General features: G+C 34.2%; 1 protein-coding gene and 1 pseudogene across 2 annotated transcripts; both read right to left on the reverse strand.

The window, feature by feature from the left end:
• Positions 1-590: 590 nt before the first annotated feature.
• On the reverse strand, positions 591-6,165 carry LOC120215424. 2 transcript variants are annotated; one of them, XM_039213117.1, is made up of 9 exons: positions 6,093-6,165; positions 4,573-4,681; positions 3,954-4,140; positions 3,143-3,192; positions 2,873-2,963; positions 2,228-2,775; positions 1,386-1,613; positions 1,244-1,300; positions 591-1,033 (listed from the first exon to the last, which is right to left on the reverse strand). In XM_039213117.1, the coding sequence occupies exons 2-9, from the start codon at positions 4,630-4,632 to the stop codon at positions 824-826; spliced, it is 1,431 nt and encodes a 476-aa protein (XP_039069048.1). In that variant the 5' UTR covers positions 4,633-4,681; positions 6,093-6,165; the 3' UTR covers positions 591-823. The 2 variants fall into 2 exon arrangements, with proteins under 2 accessions (XP_039069048.1, XP_039069049.1); XM_039213118.1 differs by lacking the exons at positions 4,573-4,681; positions 6,093-6,165 and adding an exon at positions 5,935-5,975.
• An 8,452-nt stretch (positions 6,166-14,617) lies between these two features.
• Positions 14,618-22,570, reverse strand: LOC120215439 (annotated as a pseudogene).
• Between the last annotated feature and the right edge of the window lie 826 nt (positions 22,571-23,396).

The raw sequence follows: 23,396 nt of genomic DNA on the forward strand, positions 1-23,396 counted from the left end.
GAAGAACGCAGTAGAAGACAGCTTAGACAACCACCACAACATTCCAAGACAAAGGTACGATGATTGGGGTAACAATTCTCCTGACAACGGTGATGAAGGAAGTCATGGCGGATATAGACTTAGATTTGTGTTTGCTTGGCTTTAACGTTCCTCAAGCCGTATGTCTTTATTTATTGCTTGCAACTTAAAAGGAGCTATTGGGTTTTTATGTTCATATTAAGTGATAATAAATATTAATCATTGAGGATAAAAAGAAAAATTGTCTTCCAAGTTCCGAGAGTTACGTGTAAAAAATATATATTTTAATAAATTAAAAATTCTAGATAGATATTTTCTTATAATCATTCCAAATTATTAAAAGAATTACATTCCAGAATATTAAAAAAATTACAATGCAATTATTTGTAATTACTGTTTTCCTATAATTGATTTTCTCTTCCATATGAGAAAATCAAACATGCACTATAGCCATCTTAATAAAAAAAAACTTTAAGAAATAAGTTTAAAACCGATTGTTTAGACGCATTTCGTATCCAATGAGAAGCAAATATCCCGTAAAGGAAACAAGTTCCATAATTATATTGCCTGGTTTTCAATGCTGAAACTGCACAAAACAAGCTGCTCAAAATATCAGTTTGCCCCTATCACTGGCTATGAAATTGCAAGATTAGTTCTTTTCACTTGTTGCAGCATTTACCACATAATTCCTAATGATCTGACAACATTTATATGTGCAGATTAAGATGGGTGTTAAAGGCACTGTTGTGAGAACAGACGGCTTCTTTACAACTAAACTTGAATTGCAGCTTTGCTTCACTGCACATCAATTACACTTCTTCCTGCGTAAATTTCTTCTGTGAGAGCTAACCGGAGCGCCTCCTGTTGTCAGTTGTTTGGATGAAAGGTCGTTATCAACAGATGAAAGGTTCGAGTTGCAAACCTTTGGATATGGATGAATGGTTGCCAATTCACGGATACGGCATACCACCGTCTTTGGTAGCATACGAACATTATGCTTCGCATTAGCCTCATCCTGTAACAGACATATTTAGAAAGAAAAAAAAAAGAGACTAAATCACTCTCGTGAACAAGGTATGATTGTCAAGGAAATATTTTTCCTATTGGCGTTGACGTTTTTGTCAGAAAGGGGAGTCTCGATTTCGTACATGCAACTTGAAACAATAATTTGCATTTCAAGGTGCACATAAAGAATGAGAAGGAAATAGAAAAGAAGAAAGCTAACCTCTCGCATGTTTTGTTCAAGTGCAGAGCTAGATCTTAGAAGGTTTCGCCATTTGTCCTGCAGAGAAAGATCCATATTTAAAAATAGTTCAAGTTTTATAACATGAGGAAACCATGTGTAATTGGACAAAGCAGTGAGGTACCCTCAGATCAACAGGTGTTCGGTGAGAAGATGATGCAAATAGAAGCTTTTTTATATCAGTCCATCTTCCAACACCATACTGAGCAATTCCATCAACCAACTTAATCACCTCAGCCAGGGTCCACATCCTTTGATTCTTCCTCCTATCACAAACCATTTTGGATCTTTTGGTCCTCTTACGTTCGTCATCAGGTTCAGAAGCTGAAAGCTCACAATCAGATTCAAACTCCTGCCAAGAAAACACGAAAAATGATCTTTTATCATGCTTAACAAAGTTGTAAGGTTCACTGCTGCATAGACAACATGCAAAAACGAAAATCGAAGAACAAGAATGCTATCACCTCATGCAAGTGTGATCAAAAGTATCACATCTTTCATGGTCACTTGGCTTCTATTCTGTTCAAAGTTTTTATAGAAGAAAACACAATATTGTAATATAATCCATACAGAAGTTCCATAAAGCGTACGACTGCTGACATTTGTGTTACTCAAGGGATATGGAAATATGTCCTCCAAAGATACTTCAACTATATAGAAAAACTCGCACAGTCGCACTTGAGTTGGTACATTTCTGTACTAAAATACAGCAAAATAAACCTACGTTGTAAACACATACGTGTTGCCACTGGGAAGAGAGGATTATGAAAAACCATTTCCTTACCCCGAATATTTTTGTATGTACTGTGTGAAACATCACCAATCTGCAACAACAATTTATCAATATTTTTTCCCTCATTATGCATGAGTTTTTTTGGTTTTCATGGCAATCATACAGCAATCATGGCCAATATCTAAATAAAAGAACGTGATCACTAAAAACATAAACAAGCGACTGAAGAGTACCAGTTTTGGCACAGTTTTCGTGGGACGTCCTCTCCATGGCTGGGATTCTGGAACTTGAGGAAATTCTTTTTGTGGTTCGACTTTAAGGCACTTCTTTCCAGTCGCAGAATTTCTAGAGAACTCTTCAATATACCTCCTTGTAGGCTTCCGTAGTATCTTCTGTCTGAGATGAGTGTCGCCTTTTGGTACTTCAACAGAGCTTTTTACCTTCTTGTTAGACAATATAAAACTCACTAAAGGTTTTTCATCATCAGACTCGACAAAATCTTGATCATGTTCTTTACTATGTCGTCCAGTTTCCATAACTGGATCAGGACAACTGCATTTGCTCCCAAAGGTATGATGTAAATCACAATTGACCATCTTCCCAAGCACACTGTTCTTGTAGTTGGATTCTTGAGCAGTTACAAATGATGATTCTGATATGCCACCAACACTGTTACTAACGCTAAATCCAGGTGAATGACTTTCTGAACTTGAATTATGCAAATTTGATACTTCATGAGAAATATGATCCAATTCGGAAAACGTTTCTGGGAATTCAATATCTGGACAAAAGAAAAAAGTGAGAGAGGAAGGAACATAATATATAAGCATCATATGTTATAGCAGACACCTGGAGACAATTAAGACAACAAGACTCACCCAAAAGAAAATCTTCACATGCACTGGAGAGATCATGTGCTGCATGTATATCATCCACTTCATCAACTTCATCCAGCAATCCGTCAAGAACCTACTAAAGCAGCATTTTATCAGATAAGTAAATCGCCTATGCACGTTTGCATATAGTAAACCATATTCAGAACGAAAACTATAAATATATGAATAAAAAGGAAGGAAAGAGCAAGAACATATAAAGGATAAGAAGAAAAATTCAAAGAAAATAAAGCCTCAAGAATAAGCAATACATACTTCAAGCTTCATATCATCTCCTCCTTCACCATAGATAGAATCTAACCCACCTTATCAAGCACAAAAGATATAACAGCATCAGAAGAATAACTACGGAAATTATAAATTAAAAGCTGAACAAAAGCATTTTTTGTTCCACCAAAAGAGTTGTAAAGGTTGGAGTTCGTGGCAAAATACAATGGACATGAATGATACTCAACAAGGAGAGTTGTAAAGTTAGTGTTAGTTTCTATTATTGCATTGTCTCATTCTTGTGACTATTTTGCATGTCTTGAGAAGATTAAAACAGTTCATTACTTGAAATCAAATTTTAGACCATTTAGTCAAAGACATTAAGCAGACATTACTGATCACTTTTGAGTTATGCACACTAACTAATGGAGAAAACAGATAAAACAGACATTAAGCAGGATTAGTTAGTTCAATCCATTTAGTGGTAAAAAGCTCATTCCCCCATAAACACTTATTTTAACCTGTTTGAAGCACAATAGATGTCACTTGTGCGAGTGCAATATTAAGGGCAGAGCAAAATTATGCTCAAATCATTCTACAGAAGAATGTTAGAAAGTCCATGCACTTAGAATGCATATTTTTTTGCTTCTATACTGTTTTAATTTTTCCTGCCCTAGAAATAGCCCACACTTTGTTTTTGAAGGGATGAGACTGAACCCTCTCAAAGAGTACTTATCAAACACTCTAGATGCTCTGCATGCTACCATTCACAAACTAAAAATGCTTGAAAGATCATTTCTTTGTATTTCTAATTGAGAGAATCAACAGAAAAGGCAGTGAAAAACTATTAGAGTATTACCACAACCAATTTTCCAGCCATAATCAAAAGCACAAGAGAAGTCCTCCATTTTCAAATGCTTCTCTATACTCTCCTTCCCAAAACATAAGACTCCATCTACTGAAATATGCTCACTTTGAGGTTCCACAAGTAAATGCTCAACGTCAGTTGCTTCATCTTCCAAGCCAGAGACTATGGAGTCATCTACCTATATACAGAGAACAAAAGTAAAAGGAGGGCGAGGCAGCAATGTAGAATTTATCAAATTTGCAAGCTTATTCAAGGAGAATGTCATAAGTAAAAAGATGTGAAGGAATGGGCCGAAGGTTCAAGACCATAAAGGTGACTAAGCATCAAAAACAAAAGGAAGGCATAACAAAGAAACATAAAAAGAATGACCGATTAATTGAACATTGAATTTTCATTTTAAAAAGGTATCTCAGGCCGACAGTCACTCCCAAAATTTATTAGACCAAATTTCATAATTAAATAAACTATATATGAGCATTGTGTTGCTCTGCTGGTTGCAAAACCTTAGGATAAGCAAGTCATGGTACACATAAGACTCAAATATTGAAGAGAACAGAACATCCACACAGAGAAAAAATAAATAAATAAAAATTAAATAACAGTTTCTTACCCTTTGACATTTAACATCAGCGGGCTTCTTTGTCAAATGCGGTTTCCTATCCATTCTCATTTTATAACCTTAATTATTCTAGAGCTGCATTCATGCTTCCAGTTTCTCCCTACAATTAATTGGAAAGAAATTGATAAAATTACTGTCTTCAGGACATCAGAAAATGGTTAAATTAACAAATCCAGGCAAACAAACATTGGCCTTTCCACTAACTAACCTAGAGGAAGGAATTTTAAATAAATAAATAAACATTTTGGGGTGTGATCATCAGTATAGAAGATTGATAAATTTTGATAAGTTAATAATTCATGATATATATATATATATATACATGGTCATGTATTCATGTCATGTTCTTTGTTTTTGTCATCTCGTACTTTAATTATTTTCCCTGTATCATGTAATTGTGCCGTCTTCAAAGTTGCTAGGTCCAAATTGAACTTCTATTGTCGCCTTCATTAAATTTATCACTCTCCAAAAGACCAATGGTAAATCAATAAGACAATGCAAAGCATGTTACAAATTTACCAGAAATAAGCTCAATTAAAGAAAAATGTATTTGTCTTCCTCTCTCTCTCCCCCTCTCTTTGGTTAGGGGGGGTGTTTCAAAATTTGCCTTCAGCACAATGAAAAAAACATAGAAGTTCTTTTACATATTCTATTATTTCATCATTATTGAATTTCTTGCTCCTTTTCCTCACATTTTACCTTAGCCATTTACCCTTATAATACCATAAGCTTATATCGCATTGTACTTTTTAAAAGCCAAACGAAATGATAGGATAAACCTATAAAGCAATCAATAAAGGAGAATCAAACCTCAATTTATTTCTTTTATTTTGAAGGAGAATCAAACCCCATTTAGAGTATAAGAATTCGCCTAAAGTTTTTCAAGCATGGATCCATACGAGAATTTTCAACCAAAAATACAAGATGATAAGAAAGGGGTTTACATTTTAAACAAAAAGATGGAAATGATAAAAACCAAGTCTACGAATTTCAACTAGTGATTTAACATTTACAAAAAAATGTTACATGAACAGAAATAGAACTTTATATTAAATAATTAATTTTGCAATTTTATACTGAGCAATTCTTAGAGAAGTATAAATATATATTTACAGAAAAGTGAACCTGCTGTGGCTGGCTGCTTAGTTCAGCTAATTTTTTTCTTTTTCTGATCTCGCCAAAGAAAAAGAAGGAACACAAAAATCAAATTGAAGAAGCTTATCCACTTCAAATCGACGAGGCAAAAAATCTAACAATTTTCTTCCGTTTTCCTTTTCCTGGCGTATTCTCCAAACAGACACTAAAATCACAAGCTCTAACTGAAGAAACATAACAAAAAGCTCCTGAATATACCTCATTCATCCGTAAAATAAACGCAAACTACTTATCACTCTCCGATCTACTTAAATTCCAGCTCAAAACAAAACCTTTAAAAAAATAAAAATAAAGATCTGATTTCTATTAAAACAAATATACAATCTAAATTAAAAGAGAGAGAAATAAGATCTAACCTTAGAGAATCGAGATCGCCATAGAGAGTGTGTTAAGTAAAAATAAAAAAATTAAGCGAATGTTCGGCAGTGTAAAGCTCAAACCGCCAAGAAGCGAGTGTTTAGTAAACATCATTTATATATCAAACGGAATCGAAACGGATTTTATTTTACTAAAATTCTTTTTTTTTTCCGGTTAGGATGGCAAACGGGTACAGTTTCATAGATTCCGCACCGTATTCGTTTCAATTGGAGCGGGGATGGGTATAATTTTAGCGGGTAGTGGGCGGATGTGGATTTATAAAGTGGTACCTGTCGTGGGTGGCGGGCGGGTAATGAGTTTGAGATACTACTCACCCCGCATCCGCCCGCCCACATCTGCCTACCCAGCTAAATATCTATTAAATTTTCGATTATTATGAATTTAAGTGTAATTTTAAAGACTAATTTATAAATTTTAATATTGTATAATATATAACATATAATTTATCCAAATATTAAGGATATTTAGTCTTTAATCTGGTCTTTAATTAGGGAAATATTCGGCTCTTTGATTAAACTCATAATCTCACTAACCACGTCACTTTCCATGTTCTTTAGCTCATGATGCCCATCCAAATACAAATTAACCGTACTATAAGCATTAACATCAAAAGCAGCAGTTTCTATGTTCTTTAACCCCTCAAAACTCATATTAGGCGCACTATTAGCATTAACATCGAAAGCAACACAACAATTCAGCTCTTGGACTACATACTCCTACAATCTGCCTCCATAACATTCGTAGAGCTACTCTTCTAACAAATTGAAGCATGCGCTGTTACCCTATCACAAACTGTCTGGGAACCAACTTCAACATCCCATTAGTTTGTTGCTAGGCGGTCTAAATGGGTATGTGGCTAGTGGGTAGTGGGTGTGGGGATGGATTTGAAAATGTACCCGCGTGAGCGGTGTAGATTTGAAAATTTGTACTCATCATGGGTGGTGGGCGGGTAGTAGATTGAAAAATATTAGGTGAGTATGGGATGGAAGAGGGAGTATTCGCATCCGACCCGCCGTTTGCCATCCCTACTTCCCGTACTTATTTGATTTAATATTGATTATAGTTCCTCTATTATTTTGATGTTTAAGATTATTTTATTTTTTAATCTCTCCGCTCTAGTTTACATAATTCAGTTTTAAAATTATATAATATTATAGGAAAGTTCAAATTAATAATAGCATTAGTCATTTTTCAGCCATATAATTAAAATAATGTAAAATGCAATAAATCTTATACAATCAATAGCAAACATATATATAAATTCTTAAGACTGTTTTAAAATTTAAATTAATAAAATTAATCAATTTTATAAGTTTAAAATTATTCTCGGTAATAATTATAAAATTAAAATATAAAATTACATTAAATTAAAGAAACTTGATTAAGTACAAAAAATTAATATAATATAGGGACTGAAGTCAAAATTAAACTCTAAGCGGTAATGTAAAGTTTCTGTCATGTCCGGGGATTCTTTGACTGTGTGGGTGTGACCCACTAAAAGATTTTTTATTATTATGTTTTACATTTGTCTTAGGTGGCTACATAGTAATTTTATTGACGGCTGTAATAGGCGTTAGATGTGAAAAAGGCGCGTTTGGAATCGAGAAAATGCGGCCACTTTGACACGTAATGCACTTCTATCTAGGAATGAGCATAAAACTGAACCAGACGGATTTCGATTCGATTGAGTTAGATTTTAAAAAAAAAAATCGGGTTAGGGTCATGTTTTTTTAATGTGATGTTCGGGTCGGGTTGGGTTCGATTTAGGATGAAAAATATCCGACCGACCAAAAAAATGTTTTTACTTTATATATTTAGGAATAATTACAATAATACTCCTCTATATATTATTTTTTTCAATTAAGTCACTATTTTTATTGAATAAAAATATTTTTTATTATTTCGGGTCAGATTTTTAATTTATATATCGGGTCAGGTTTGGGTCGGGTGAAAACTTGTTTTGGTCGGGTCGGGTCTTGGGTGGAAGACTCCTTGTTCTCGGGTCGGGTGGACCAAAAACCCGACCCATGCCTATCCTTACTTTTATCCGATAATTTTACTTAAAAATCACATTAAAAAGGGTAAATTACATTGTTCCTCGATAAACTTTACTCTCTTTTCTATTTTCCTCACTCAACTTTCAATTTGCTCACTAAACTCAAAAGATTGAATCATTTTGCTCACTTTGTTGTTAAATAGTTAACAACGTTATGACATGACACATGCATCAAAACGATGTCATTTTGAGAAACTCAAATATACGCCAAAACAATGTTATTTTGAATCTTATATTGAAAGTATGGTGAGTAAAATAGGAGATAGAGTAAAGTTTACATGGATTGTGTAATTTAGCCTATTTTCCTTCTCTTCTTCATTTCTCTCCGTTGACCACCACGTCATTTCCATTCCGGCCACCATCCACCTTCGTTGAGGGTGGTCATTCGGTCTCAAATTTCATGGGTCGATTTATCTCAACGCCATGAGTCTTAATCTGATGTTTGTTTCACCAAAAAATGTCCCAAAACCCGTGAGTATAATTAAATGTTTCGACTTCCTCACTTTCAATCTCAAATTCATTGACTTCGAAGCAGGTTCTGACAAAATGAAGGTCGGATTCAGACTCAAAGTGTCGAGGCGAAAAGACCCATGAAATTTGAGACCGAACGACCACCATCTACGGTGGTCAACGGTGGCCTGCAGTGGCATCCAACCACCTTCTATTTTTATTTAATATTTTTAATTATTTTATATTAAAAATTAGCATATTATTATCTAGACATTTGAGAGAAAACGGGGAGTGGGTAGAATGATTCAATCTGTAAGATCAATAAGCAAATTGAAAGTTGGAAGAGGAAAATAAGAGAGTATAGTCCAGTGAGGAACAATAAGGAACATGTCGAGCCCATCTATATACATGTAGAGCTCATCGAGTTACATGTTAACCCTACCGGGTTAATATATCAAGCCTCCTAGTTTACATGTCGAGCCCTTCAAGTTATATATCGAGCCCCCAGAGGATATTATACACCTGTAGACCCGATGTTTGCTTCACATGCATCGTATCTAACGAGTGGTGCTCCTCCAACATGATCATCGCATGCAATCTATTTGTTGTTGTCACTCTTTTCACGATTCTCACAATTCTCAGTGAGTAATGGGATTATTGATCATACACCTTGGCATTTGTTATTCCATAAAGGTCTTTCGACATCGACATCAACTTTGACCTAACAAGATGAAACTATCGATGAAGATGATAGGAATAAAGATGAAGAAAAACATAGACGAATAAATCATGCTCGAAATAAACAACCATTGTCGTGTGGAACATTGACAAAGAAGACATTATTAGTTTAACTTATTTTATATTCTTAATTTTTATATTAATTTAAGATATTTAAAATTATAGTTGAATTAAAGTTCGAGCATTTAATATTATATTCAAATTAATTTTTTATGTTATAATTAGATGTTATATTTTATGTTAAAATTTATTTTTATATTAATTTTTATATTAATATTTATGTTATATTTAATGATATATTTTGTAAATTGTTTTAAAAAAATAAAAATAGAGGTGTGTTATGTAGAAAGCGCTTTTGCCACATTAGCATAAGGTGCTTCTTGCAAAATTCATCTTTGTTAAGTGGGATGCCACCTATACATATTGCGTTCTGTAAAACACATCATATTGTCACGTAATACATAAGGGTGTTAGATCGGTAAATATTGAAAAAAGAGTATTGTTTTGGTATTCAATGAATTTTAGGGTATTTTGAGTAAAATCTCCCTTTTGTCCCGAATAAATTGTTGTATATTAAGTTTTTGATAAATTACATATTTAGTATCCAACTTTTGTTTTTATTTTGTTTTGATTACTCAACTATTTTTTTATATAGTACTATCATTTAGTTTTATTTTCATTTAGATTGAGAGTTAGTTCTGTTTCTCATGTCGGAATCTGGATAGCCAAAAGTTCAACCTATCCTACTTGTGGCCATCTCTAGTCCGATTCTCTCGTGACACCACCTCAATCAAAACTACTAGACACTATAAACTAGTGTGTCTACTCTAAAATCCACACTATATACATACACATACACACACAAATGTCACTTGCGTTGACTGACCAAATACAACAATAGGTATTCATACTAAACTCATTTCCACTAATAAAATGGATCAAGCTCAATATTTGAAAGAAGAAAGATATAAACAAGTACATAAAAAGATATATAAACACGTGTAGGAAGTGAAGTGCTTTGTACATTTTGAAAAGGCTTGCACCAGCCTCTCTTTAACTCTTTCAGGTTAAACAAATTTGTTAGTCACACCCTCGAGAGTCTCATAGAACACACCTTCTACTCTCATTATCATTCACCGGGAATCTGAACTCGATTAAGATTTTAGTTTTCACTACCGACTTTAAAGGCTGATAAAATATAAAGTCGGAAAAACTTGTTCCGAATAAATCGTATTTATTTTGCCGAATATGGCTGACTTAAATATAGTTTATAATGTAACAACTTTACATAAAAAGATGCATAAAATTAATAACAGAATAAAATTGATTCTATCTAATTAAAACTGATCCTATATAATAACTAACAGAATAAAAACTGATTCTATCTAATTAAAACTGATCATATCTAATTAAAACTGATCCTATCTAATAACTAACAGAATAAAATATCTAGTTAACAATCCTAATATTTAATTTAGATATTCTCGACACCCCCTCTAGCTGGAGAATAGATATTGATCATTCCCAGCTTGGACAGAAATCCTTCGAACATCGTAGTAAACAGTCCCTTTGTGAGAACATCGGCGAGCTGCTCTGATGATGGAACAAACGGTATGCAGATATCGCCATTTTCCAGCCTCTCCTTGATGAAATGTCGATCTATTTCGACATGTTTGGTCCTGTCATGCTGTACAGGATTCTGAGCAATACTAATTGCCGATTTGTTGTCGTAATACAACTTCATTGGTTTATCTCATTCAACCTTCAGCTCCTCCAAGATTCTCCTAAGCCATAACAGCTCTCATACTCCTTGCGCCATGGCTCTGAATTCGGCCTTCGCACTGCTTCTAGAGACAACTGGTTGCTTCTTGCTCCTCCAAGTAAGTAAGTTGCCCCAGACAAAGGAGCAATAACCGGTGGTAGATCTTCTGTCTGTAGAACTTCCGCCCCAATCAGCATCAGTGAAGATCTCCACTCTTCGACTTCCATTCTTCGAAAACATGATTCCTTTACCCGAACTCCCTTTCTCAAGTAATAAAGAATCCGGTAAACAGCCTTGGAGTGTTTTTATGAGGGACACTACATAAACTGACTAACCAAGCTCACAACAAATGCAATATCTGGTCTCGTATGAGCCAAATAAATCAATTTCCCCACCAGTTTCTTATACCTATTCTTGTCCACAGACTCAACACCATCTTCTTTTTCGAGTTTTTGATTCGGATCAATAGGAGTCACCACTGGTTTACATCCAAGTAATCCACTCTCTTTCAAGATATCGAGGACATATTTCATTTGCGAGATAATTATACCTTTTGAGGATCTAGCCACCTCCATTCCAAGGAAATATTTGAGTTGTCCTAGATCATTGACTTCAAACTGGTTGGATAAGAAGTTCTTCAACGACTTCAACTCTACTGTGTCATCTCCTTTCATAAAAATGTCATCTACATACACAATTAAAATAGCAATTTTACCATTATTGTGTTTGTAGAACATAGTATGATCGAACTGGGCCTGAGTGTAACCATGTTGTTTCACAGCTCTCGTGAATCTCTCGAACCAGGCTCTCGGAGATTGTTTCAATCCATAAATGGATTTCTTTAACTTCCAGACTCTGACATCCTTTTTCAATTCATCAAAGCCTAGAGGAACTTCCATAAACACCTCTTCCTCTAGCTCATCGTTTAGAAACGCATTCTTCACATCAAACTGTCTGAGAGTCTAATCCAGAATGGCAGCTAGTGAGAGTAGGACACGTACGGTGTTTAGTTTGGCCACAGGAGCGAAGGTTTCCTCGTAGTCAAGACCGTATGTCTGAGTGAAGCCTCGTTCTACGAGTCTTGCTTTGTATCTCTCGACCGAGCCATCTGTATGGTATTTGATGGTGAACACCCACTTACTGCCAACAGATCATTTCCCCTCAGGTAAAGGAGTTAGATCCCACGTGTCATTCTTCTTCAGGGCCTTTAACTCCTCAAAAACTGTCTCCCTCCATCTCGGAACCTCTAGAGCTTCATGTATCAACTTAGGTAGTTCATCATCCATAATCCTGGTGGAAAAAGCTTTGAAATCTGGAGAGAGTTTATGATAAGACACGAAATTGGATATTGGATGTTTTGTGGTACATGATCTGACACATTTACGCAAGGCTATGGGTTCAAAGAATTCTGTAGAAGGCTCTAAATTTAAAGAAGAAAGAGAAGTCGTACCTTGGACCATAGTCGAGTCCGATGGTTGGCATACCTTGGGGGTCGGTGGAACATTACATGGTCGAGTCATCCTTCTAGAATAAACACAAAGTTCAGTAGGTGGTTCCAAGTTGGTTTCTACCTGAGTCTCACGAGATTATGAATTTATAGATTGTGAAATCCTAGGATTAGTTACAGAAATGTGAATTAGTTCCACTGAGCTATTTACAATCGTTTTTGGCAAGGATGTTTGTTCCCAAAAACTCATTTCAGAATCATTTTCCCCCATAAGAGAGTTTTTGTAAAAAAAAGGTTATTTTTCAAAAAACGTAACATCCATACTCACATAATACTTCCCAGATTTAGGATCAAAGCATTTATACCCTATTTGTATTGGTGAAAAACCTAGAAATATGCATTTATGTGCTCGGGGATCAAGTTTTCCTCTATTTTGGCCATGTATATGAACAAAAGCAATGCAACCAAAAATTTTAGGTGTTAAATCAGTGAAAGATCTATTTTCAGGAAACATATTCTTTAGAGCTTGCAAAGGAGTGATATAATTAAGAACTCTTGTAGGCATTCGATTTATCAGATAAGACGCTGTTAAGAGTGCTTCATTCCAAAAATGATTAGAACATTCATAGCAAACAGTAAAGCCCTAGCCACCTCTAATAAATGTCTATTTTTTCTTTTAGCAACTCCATTTTATTGGGGAGTATCAACGCAAGAACTGTGATGAATAATTCCTTTTTGTTTCAAAAAATCACCTAAGATTGCATTAAAATATTCTCGGCCATTATCGGTTCTAAGAACTTGAATATTTGCTTGAAACTGAGTATTGATCAGTGGGTGAAATTTTTTGAAAACACTTGTTGCCTCGGATTTTTCTTTTAGTAAATAAATCCACGTGACTCTAGTGTGATCATCAATGAATATGATGAACCATCTAAATCCTGAGGTTGTTTTTACTTGTGAAGGGCCCCAAATATCACTACGCACAAGAGAAAAAGGTTTTGATGGCATATACTTTAAAGATGGATAAACAGATCTATGATGTTTTGCAATTCACAAACTTCACACTGAAAAGAAAAACCGCCTTTTTTTTTAAGATTTGGAAACAAATATTTCAAGTAATTAAAACTAGGATGACCTAACCTATAATGCCACAACATTATTTCATTCTCACAAGACAAGGTAGTAAAGCATCTTGGTTTCTGAACTTGTTTATCTGAAGGATTTTCCGTGACCAAGTGATAGAGTCCATCAACCTCCTTAGCATTGCCAATCATCTTCCCCGAACAAGGGTCCTGAAATTCAAATCCAGCAAATATTATTGTAGCAATGCATTTGCAATCATGAATAATACGATTAACAGAGATGAGATTGAAAGAGAGCTTTGGGACATGTAGGAGATTTAGTAATGTGAGAGATGGAGAAATAATGATAGAGCCTTTTCCAGCTATATAGGTTAGGGAACCATCAGCAATTTTTACTTTCAGGTTATCGGATAAAGGAAAATAAGATGAGAATAAGGAGAAACTACCTGTCATGTGATCTGTTACCCTGAATCTATGATTCAAGGGTTTGATTTAGAACCGACTATGAAAGCTGTAGGATATGTGCCTTTCTGGGCTAATGATGAAGAGGCAATATAAGATGATGGGTTAGGAGTGTTGGATATGGAATGAGAACTCATTAGTTGATACAATTGCTCTAGTTGTTCTTTGCTGAAGGCAGACGGTTCTGAGGCAGGTTTTGGCTCTTCAGAAGCATCTTCAGATGAGGCATGGAATCCCTTTACATTACGAGAATTCCGATTGGCTGAAAAATTCTCGGTTGGCTTCTCGTGTAGCTTCCAACACTTGGCTTTAGTGTGTCCCGACTTGTTGAAGTGCTCGCAGATTGGCCGATCTCTGTCGTTCCAACGATGGTTGCGACGTGGTGGCTGACCCGAGAACAAGGCAGAAGACTCGGTGGGATTTGGTGAGTGGCCTCCAAGCATAACTGTCTGCCGACTCTCCTCTCGTCTGACTTCGGAGAAGACTTCTCTTGTGCTTGGTAGTAGTTATTGACCAAGAATGCGCCCTCTTACTTCATCCAATTCCTTGTTAAGACCGACAAGGAATTCGAAGACGCGTTCTTTTTCCACCATCTTCTGGAATAAAGCCATATCCTTAGCACAGCTCCATTCGTAGTCGCTGAACATGTCAACCTCTTGCCACAAGGTCTTGAGGTCGGTGTAGTATTGAGTGACAGTTTTTTCTCCTTGTTTTAGCCTCCATAACCGAGTTTTTAGCTCAAACCATTGTCCTGCGTTCCCAAAATCAGAATAGGTCTCGTTCACAGCATTCCAAATGTCATGAGTAGTAGGTAGGAAGAGATAAGTTCTCCCTACACTCGGATCCATGGAATTTATGACCCAAGACATAATCATCGAGTTTTCTGCCTCCCATCTTTCAGATTCTTCAACTTATTCGACAGGTTTCGTAGTGGTACCTGAGAGATAGCCGAATTTTCCACGGCCACGAATAAATAGTTTTACAGATTGTGACCACTGTAAGAAATTATTTCCATTCAACTTGTGAGAAGTGATGGATATGTTTTGGAAGGATTCAGTGTTTAGGATGATTAAGGGTGAGCGAGTAGAACTCATAGAGTCGATACCAGAGGTATCATCGTAGGGTTTGGCCATTTTTGGCTCCTGATACCATAAAGTCGGAAAAACTTGTTCCGAATAAATCGTATTTATTTCTGCCGAATATGGCCGACTTAAATAGAGCTTACAATGTAACAACTTTACATAAAAAGATGCATAAAATTAGCAACAAAATAAAACTGATTCTATCTAATTAAAACTGATCCTATCTAATTAAAACCGATCCTATCTAATAACTAAAAGAATAAAATATCTAGTTAACAATCCTAATATTTAATTTAGATATTCTCGACAAAATGCTATTTTGAGCTTCTACTGTTGATGCTGGTTCTTTCTTGTCCAAACCAAAAAAACAAGCAATTTTGAAAAGAATCCAGACTACTGGTTATTAAACGGTTCAAACACCCAAGGCTATCACCCAAAGATCTTCACTATTGTATTTACAAGATGGTATATCGAGATATAGTTGTCCTAAAGAGTCAGGCTGCAATGCCGAGAACAAGAAAGACAGTCAGGTGTATGAGGAACTTACAACTTCGCAAACACTTGTTTTGTAGGTCAATGAAAATGAAAGGCTCAGAAGAGGTAATACCCAATAAATGTCAGTCAGCCCAATGAAATTGTTTTCGGTGGTATCCATGTGTGTGGATCAGATGGACACTCTCCGGGAGGTTTCACAAGAAGAATTTTCAATTGGCTCCTTTGGATCCAGTGACTCCTATGAGAGCAGTAAGATATGGTTTCAGATGACTATTCTGACACCTAGACAATCAAACTTCCAGTACAGGAAGTAAGACATACCTTGGTAAGGGTGCCCGATTCCTCTAAGTTTGGTCCTGCAATCTGTTTGTAGACTACTTGCGAAGTAACATTAGAGAACCTAGGAACATCTGCACGAGGAATAGGATTCTTTTGAAACAAGAAGGCATCACATGTTTCTTCAGAATCCCAGATAGAAGATGCATGGGATGCTAATGATGAAACCTCCTTCTTTTTCTAATGGATTGAAGATATATGAGCAGCAATAGCTGTGTCAAATGAATCACAGCTGAACAGAATATGCTGAACACAATGCAAGCTTTCTGTCACATCATGATCAACACAGTTATCATCCAAGTCATCAGGCACTTCGGCAAGAAGATCTCCAACACTTATGTTTGTAAGACTGTCAGCCCACTCTCCAACAAGTAATGCAGCACTACTATTTTTCAATCTCTGATCATTCTAAGAAAATAAAAGAAACTAAAATGTCAGGAATATATATAAAGGGATCAACATGAAAACTATGCATGAGTAATAGATCTTCGATGTAAAACGTAGTCATTGCTTATGCATTAAAGGAAATCTGTAATGTTGCTAGAATGGAGAAGTTCGAGCAATAGATTACATCACTTATCAAAGTCTAGCAGCTAAGTAATCAGTCCTAATAACAGAATTTATATGGACTATGTCCTCCTAATAGCAGAATTCAGAAGAGATGATCTCATGATCTAGCAGATAACTAGTCAGTCATTTGAAGACGATTATTTTTTGAAGCTCAAAAAAATGAATAAAATTGATTGATAAGTCTAAACTAAGGCTACCAGATTTAGATAAGCACAAACAACATGGTTTTGAGAAAGAACAAGTTAGAAAGTTTTAAATCATAATTGCCAGCTGAAACTCTCAAACATATTTGAAATCTTTGAAAAAGGGGATGAACACTTACTCCATCTTCCAACGATCTCGTAATAGTAGTATTGCAAGTCTCACTTCTATTTGATGAAGAATTTTTTACAGGAATAGATGAACCCCCATGATTATCTTTAAGATCAGTGGTAAGGAATTTGCCCATCACGTTGGGAAAAATAGTGAGAGGAGGTTCAAGAGCGCTATTTTCTTTCTGTAATATTGGTCGAGTCTTGTAAGTATAAGTTTTTTAGATAGATCACTGTTAGCTGAGACAGATACTTGTACTTCTTCCACAACACAACACTTCCTACTTCCAAAATTCACATTATACACACTGGGAAGATGGGATGAGAAAACAGGTGCTTTTCATGTCAAAGGTTCAACTTCAGCATCAGAAACCCAACCATACCTTCAAATAAAACTTTATCAGCAATCATTCAAATCTAACAAGAAGATTGTTAAAAGTAGAGTAATTCTCTGTCAAACTCATGTATTTTGTAAGATTTGTTACATATTTATATACAAGTTGTAACCTTAACTTAGGAAACTCTTAAGCTAAGAAAGTAACTAATTCTAGGGAAAGATATAATACCGGATAGGAACTACAAAAAGATATTCACTGAATCCTATCGTAATATTTCTAATTTAGGAATCTATTTTCTAACCCTCCATCTTCAGCTTGCTTGATAACTTCTAATTTAGGAATCCATTTTCTAACCCTCCAATTTTCATATCAAAAGAAAAAGAACAGAAAAAAACACACGTATAATTTAAATTTTCTCGAGAATCAAACAAAAGCTCGGGTTCGAACTACAGTAAGAATTGATCGGTAAAAGGTTCATAATAACAAGCAAAAAAACCAAAGAAAATTAATATGAATTGAAGTTAGTTTAAAAATACCTAAGATAAGAAGAGGAGATTTGAAGGAATCAAACGATCTGAGACTTGAAGGAATCAGAGGAGAAAAGCTATTGAAACCGAAAGAATCTTCCAACGACGACTACAGTTAGGGAGATAGGAATTTTTTTGGTTAATTTTTATTTTTTCTAAAAACTTTTTTTATTTGGTAATTTTAATGATTAAAATGCGAAGGCAAATTATTAAATTTTTATTTAACCCCATATAATTATAAAGTAGTATTTAAATATATTTAATTATTTGACAACGTTTAATTAATTAATTGATTAAATTAAGATAATTATAAAAATTCATTATTAAATTTATTAATTTGGTGTAATACATAAATATTGATTAATACAAAAAATAGCAATTAAAATAGACATTAAGGAAATAAAATATAAAATTTGTAACTCGTAAAAATATTTGAAAATAAAAGTGAAAATCTTATATATTTATTTAGGTAGGGGCATACGATATGACATGTAAGAAGAAAGTAAAATGGATTATATATTTTTTGATAAAAGGTATTCAAGTCTATAAACTTCACACAAAAAATGTTCTTAACATAAATGTCCAATTCATAAAATAAATTTAACTTGTCATTTGACCAAATATTTTTCTGTCGTTGACTATTACGATGTTAACGTGGGAGTTTATGGTGACTGTTGACGTGATAGATGACATGACAGATTGACTAAATTAATTTTTAGTTTTGTTTGATTTTTCTTAAAATTTTAAGGTCTTATTTATTTTTAAAAAATAAAAAATATTTTAAATTATAAATAAAAAAATATTCAAGTATTAAAAAATTAAATATAAAAATACTAAAAAAATTAAATTACTAAAACATTGAACATAATAAATATTAAAAATACTAAAATTATTTACAATATTTTTTTTAAATTTGAATATATATATATAACAGGTTATAAAATAATTACTAATAAATTATTAAAAATTAAAAAAGTATATATTATACATAACATATACATTTAACATATGGATATATTCAACACTTATACAAAGTATTATTACCAATTAATCGAGAATTAAAGTTTTAAATTAATCAAAACATTATAATTTTTTATTAGTGAAACTTTTCATGTTTTTAAATTATCCTTTTATAAGTTTAGACTAATTTAAAAGATAATTATATGATAAGTTTCAATATAAAAAATAATTAGAAAACATAATAAGTTTCGACCAATTCAAAATTTGTAAATCTCGACCAATTTAAATTTTGTAGTATCAATTAATCCCATAAGAATATTTCGTATGAGTGTTGATGATATATATATATCTTTTTAAAAATATTTTTAATATTTTTATAAGTTATAATTTTATAATCTATTATATATATTAAAAACTCAATTTTATAATAATAGTTATAGTATTTGTAATATGTATACTCAATTTTTTTATAATTTAACTTCTATGTTTCTATTTAATTTTAAAAATTTTAATTTAATCTTTAAAATAATTTTTTACTTTTCTAAATTAAATAAGCCCTTGAATGTTTAAAAAATTAATTTGATCATTGAAAAAATAAAAAAAAATCAATTTAGTTAATTTATCATTTCATTTGTTACGTCATTTGTAACACCCACAGACCGATGTGGATGAATAGATCTGATCCAAGGTGTCACATTAGGGCTACCGGAGCGACCCACAATAAAAATTCAGGAAAATTTAAAATTTTTGTTAAAACGTGTAAAATCATAAAACAATTTATAAATAATACAAGTTCATAAAATCATTCATATATTATAAACAAAATTAAAATCATACAAGTTTTAGACTCTGATATAAAAACATAATACAACCTACATGCACCTTAATAACATGGACTGTACTCCGCAAGCAACACCGGTGGAACTCCTTTACTGATGTAGATAGCTTCAATGGTTTGATTCTTTTAACCTGAAATGGTGAGTAAAAGAGTGAGCTTTGAGAAGCTCAATAACACAGAATTACCAAGTGATGTTGAAGGCCATACAAATAATAGGCAAGCATAAAAATTTCCTTACCGATTTAGAAGTCTAAAGGTTTTTGGCATGAGCTGAGATACCACTGGTATTTCTTCGACTAAAAGATGTGAAGATTTCAGTTCAAAGAAACATTTAGATGACCAAGTTCAGGAGATCGGAATGGGATGTCTAGTGTGTTCCAACCAAAACCAGTGAAAAGGTACAAATCTTTTTAAAACAATAGCAGTTTAAAACATATTTTTAAAACCATAGTAAAACCCTCCAATCGAACACCTTTACGCAGTTCCCCATAACTGCAACCATAAGGACTTACCATAAACACACAACAAATTAGCCACCCAAAGGGTCTCCTTAGGTCCGTAAGGATTTACCAGCTTGATCAGAGCTTAACCTCCATACTTCAGAATCCTATCCATACAGTAACTTGTAGAAATTAGATTTAACAATAAATAGTAATGTCAGGATCGTGATCCAGTAAAATCTCGTAAGTGTGACAATGAAATAGACCATATAACTGCCCTCTACTCATACACCATATGCAGTCCCATGATTTACCCAAAGGAGTGCCTTGGAGCCTGAGAACCTACCCAAGAAAGTTTCTCGGGGCCTCGGATCTTACCCAAGGGTTACCTTAGGTCCGTAAGGAATAACCAGCTTGATCAAAGCTGAACCTCCATACTCTAGCCTACCCAGATAGTGTCCCAATAAAACAGTTCAAGAAGTAACCAGTATATCTCATGATCCATAAATCAGGAATGATTATATTTTCTAGTGAAAACGGTAATCAGAGAACACATACCATGTAGCCATGGTTCATAAGCCAGTAAATCAATAAATCCTAAGTTTCGATGAAACACATCTCAAAACAGATAAAACAATCATGTGGTACATAGGGAACACACTAGAAGATCAAATTATTTTCTGGAGGTATTTAGCAATTATCAAGTGGAGATTATGAAACTTCTGTAATTTAATAGGATTTTAGAATCAATATCCTTATAAAAAGAGGTTTGATAGCTAACAGAGTCATCAGTCATTCATGAAGTGATTTATCAAGATCATATAGTATTTGAATATTTTTCGGAGACACTAAGCAATCAGGAAGGTACTCATAATCTTTTGCATCCAAGTTACTTAAGATTTTCAATATGATATGAGTGATTCCATTATTCAGAAAATCAGGGATATTTTTTACATTTGGTTATTGGAAAATTCTTAGTAATTTATTTTAACAAGGGTAAAACGATGATTCATGATAATTAAGATTCATGTCGGTCTATCAGTATATAAAATCAACATAAATTGAACAAATCCTAGCATTATGATACATGCTAACCACCCAAACCGATGCACTTCAAGGATATTCACACTTTAATACTTATATCATTAGCCGAACTGATCATCTTCAGAACCATCGTTGAATAGATCTTGAGAAACTATACGTATTCAGATGATATTTTTTATTTATATATTACAACAGTCTCCAAGATGACCAACATACTTGATTCGTACTCCATAACCTTTAGGGACGATACATTTAGGTTTTCTCTGTGTTTCTAGAATTATCCAATAGCATTCACTTATTTATAGGTATAAGGGTATTTGGGTTATATTCGTACTCGAGGTTACTTGGTCATTTAGAGTTCAAGGCATTTTGGTCTTTTTTGGGTTCAAGAATATTTTGGCCCTTTGAATATTGGAGGTTGTTTTAGTTATTTCACAGCTCCAGAACATTTAGGTAGATCTACTCAATCCAAATATATATAGTTTTTCTGGTAATTGGTCAAGTATGTCATTTCATGGTTATTTTTCACTTTCAAGGGAAAATCTTGGTCTTTTTATAGTATGAAGGCATTCTCGTAATTTTACTTCATAGGGCTATTTTAGTAATTTCTTTTCCAAGTATTACTGATATTTAATCTTTAAAGAAATTAATCAAAATTTACGGATCCTGAAGTCAATTTATATATTAATAAACCACTGAACTTATAATTATTTATGATTGATCTTCCAATTTCTCATGCGAGCCATCTGAGTCTTATACAATTTACTATTTTTTTATCAAAATTTTTCGAGTCCAAAAATAATTAATTTTACCCAAATGACTAATCATTTTATCGATGCACTTAACAATTATCAACAAGTTCCGAAAAGCATACAAAAGGTAGTAAAGTATTACCTCGATTTCCATGCTCCATCGATCGAACATTTAAACTCTATTCGATCACTCTCAAACTTTGAATCCAACCTCCACCAATTTATCGGATATATAGCAATTGAATTTACATCAGAAATTGAACTTAATCGAAAAACCAAATTGATTTCGAAGATAAAACACTGAAACACGGCTTACCGAGTGCGAATTTGGCGAAACGGGCTTCAGATTCAGACTCAAGAGGTCGAAAAACATAAAATATGACTTTTCAATTTTTTTACTTTTCGATCAAAGTCAGCGGTCAAAGTTAACGAGCAAAGTTAACGGGTTGACTCAGTCTGAGTAGAGTGGGTCGGGTCAAACAGACCCAGTTTATGCTGAGTTGGGTCAGTTCGGTCCACTTAGACTGTTTCCAGAAGCATCCTAGACGAACATATAAGCCCCACGCGCACTGTCGGCGCGTGTTGACACGTACGGCGGTGACAAGATCAGTTTCAACGGCCCGATCACTCCACTTACATTACTACACCACAAGCAACCCAAATCAACCCAGATAACAAGCCAAATCCACGCTGAAATAACTGAAAGAACAATCGAAAGCTTACCCTGGTGACATACTACGAAATCGGCAACGGTGGAACCACCCATCAGTTGGGTTTTACTTGCAAGACAGCGGGGAGTAAAGAAGTGAGGGCGGCAAGGTAACCTAACGTCAAAATCGGTCAAAAATGAAGAAATATACGGCGATCGACTTGGGTTTCCAGCGGGTTTCGAAGGCTTTTCACCACAATCAGAGTCAATTTTTGGTGCGAGGGACCTTGGGCTTTGATCAAGTTATCTTGGTGCTTCTCTTGGTGGATGCGGTGAAGTTCACCGTTGAATGGTGATAGAGATCATAGATAGAAGCGACGAATGGTTTCCCAAATTTTATGACGAACGGTGAGTTATTAAGATGATCCGTGGTCGAGGTTAAGGTTGTAGGATAACACCGGAGTTGACTGAGGTAGTGGCGTTCAACACCACTGGCCGAAGACGGGGTGTAACGCAATGGGCAATAAGGTGGCTGAAAATGAAAGGTTTTTCAATTTGCTTGATTTTAGATGGGGGAAATCTCTATAATTCTGGGGCATTCTCCTTCAGTTTTGGGCAATTTATGGGGCTTGTCCTTGAGACTTCCTATATATTTAAACTTGACCCATAAATCTTTATAATTATCCACTTTGGTCCTTTAAATAAATAAATTATTATTTTAAATTGAATTTGAGTTGTAACAATTTTCTTCCCCTTAAAAGAATTTCGTCCTCGTAATTCACCCAAGTCATGTAAACATAAAAAATGAATCTTTTCTTAATTCTACAATAATGTCAGGTAGCTTTTACATTATTACAATTCATCTACTAAACTTTAACCAATTGAATAAGCTTTCTTGATAAAAATCTTCCTTACCAAAATTCCAGAATCTGAACAGAATTCT

Source organism: Hibiscus syriacus, unplaced genomic scaffold (genome assembly GCF_006381635.1).
Source record: "Hibiscus syriacus cultivar Baekdansim isolate YM2019G1 unplaced genomic scaffold, ASM638163v2 tig00110118_pilon, whole genome shotgun sequence".
NCBI classification, from domain to species: Eukaryota; Viridiplantae; Streptophyta; class Magnoliopsida; order Malvales; family Malvaceae; genus Hibiscus; species Hibiscus syriacus.

Excerpts from the sequence above, each read along its gene's own strand:
- LOC120215424 (XM_039213117.1), bottom strand. The coding sequence starts at position 4,632 with ATGAGAATGGATAGGAAACCGCATTTGACAAAGAAGCCCGCTGATGTT. Across the intron at positions 1,614-2,227 it reads CGAAAACTGTGCCAAAACTG|GAGTTTGAATCTGATTGTGA; the intron begins GTACTCTTCAGT and ends TTTTCTTGGCAG. Across the intron at positions 1,034-1,243 it reads TTGAACAAAACATGCGAGAG|GATGAGGCTAATGCGAAGCA; the intron begins GTTAGCTTTCTT and ends TGTCTGTTACAG.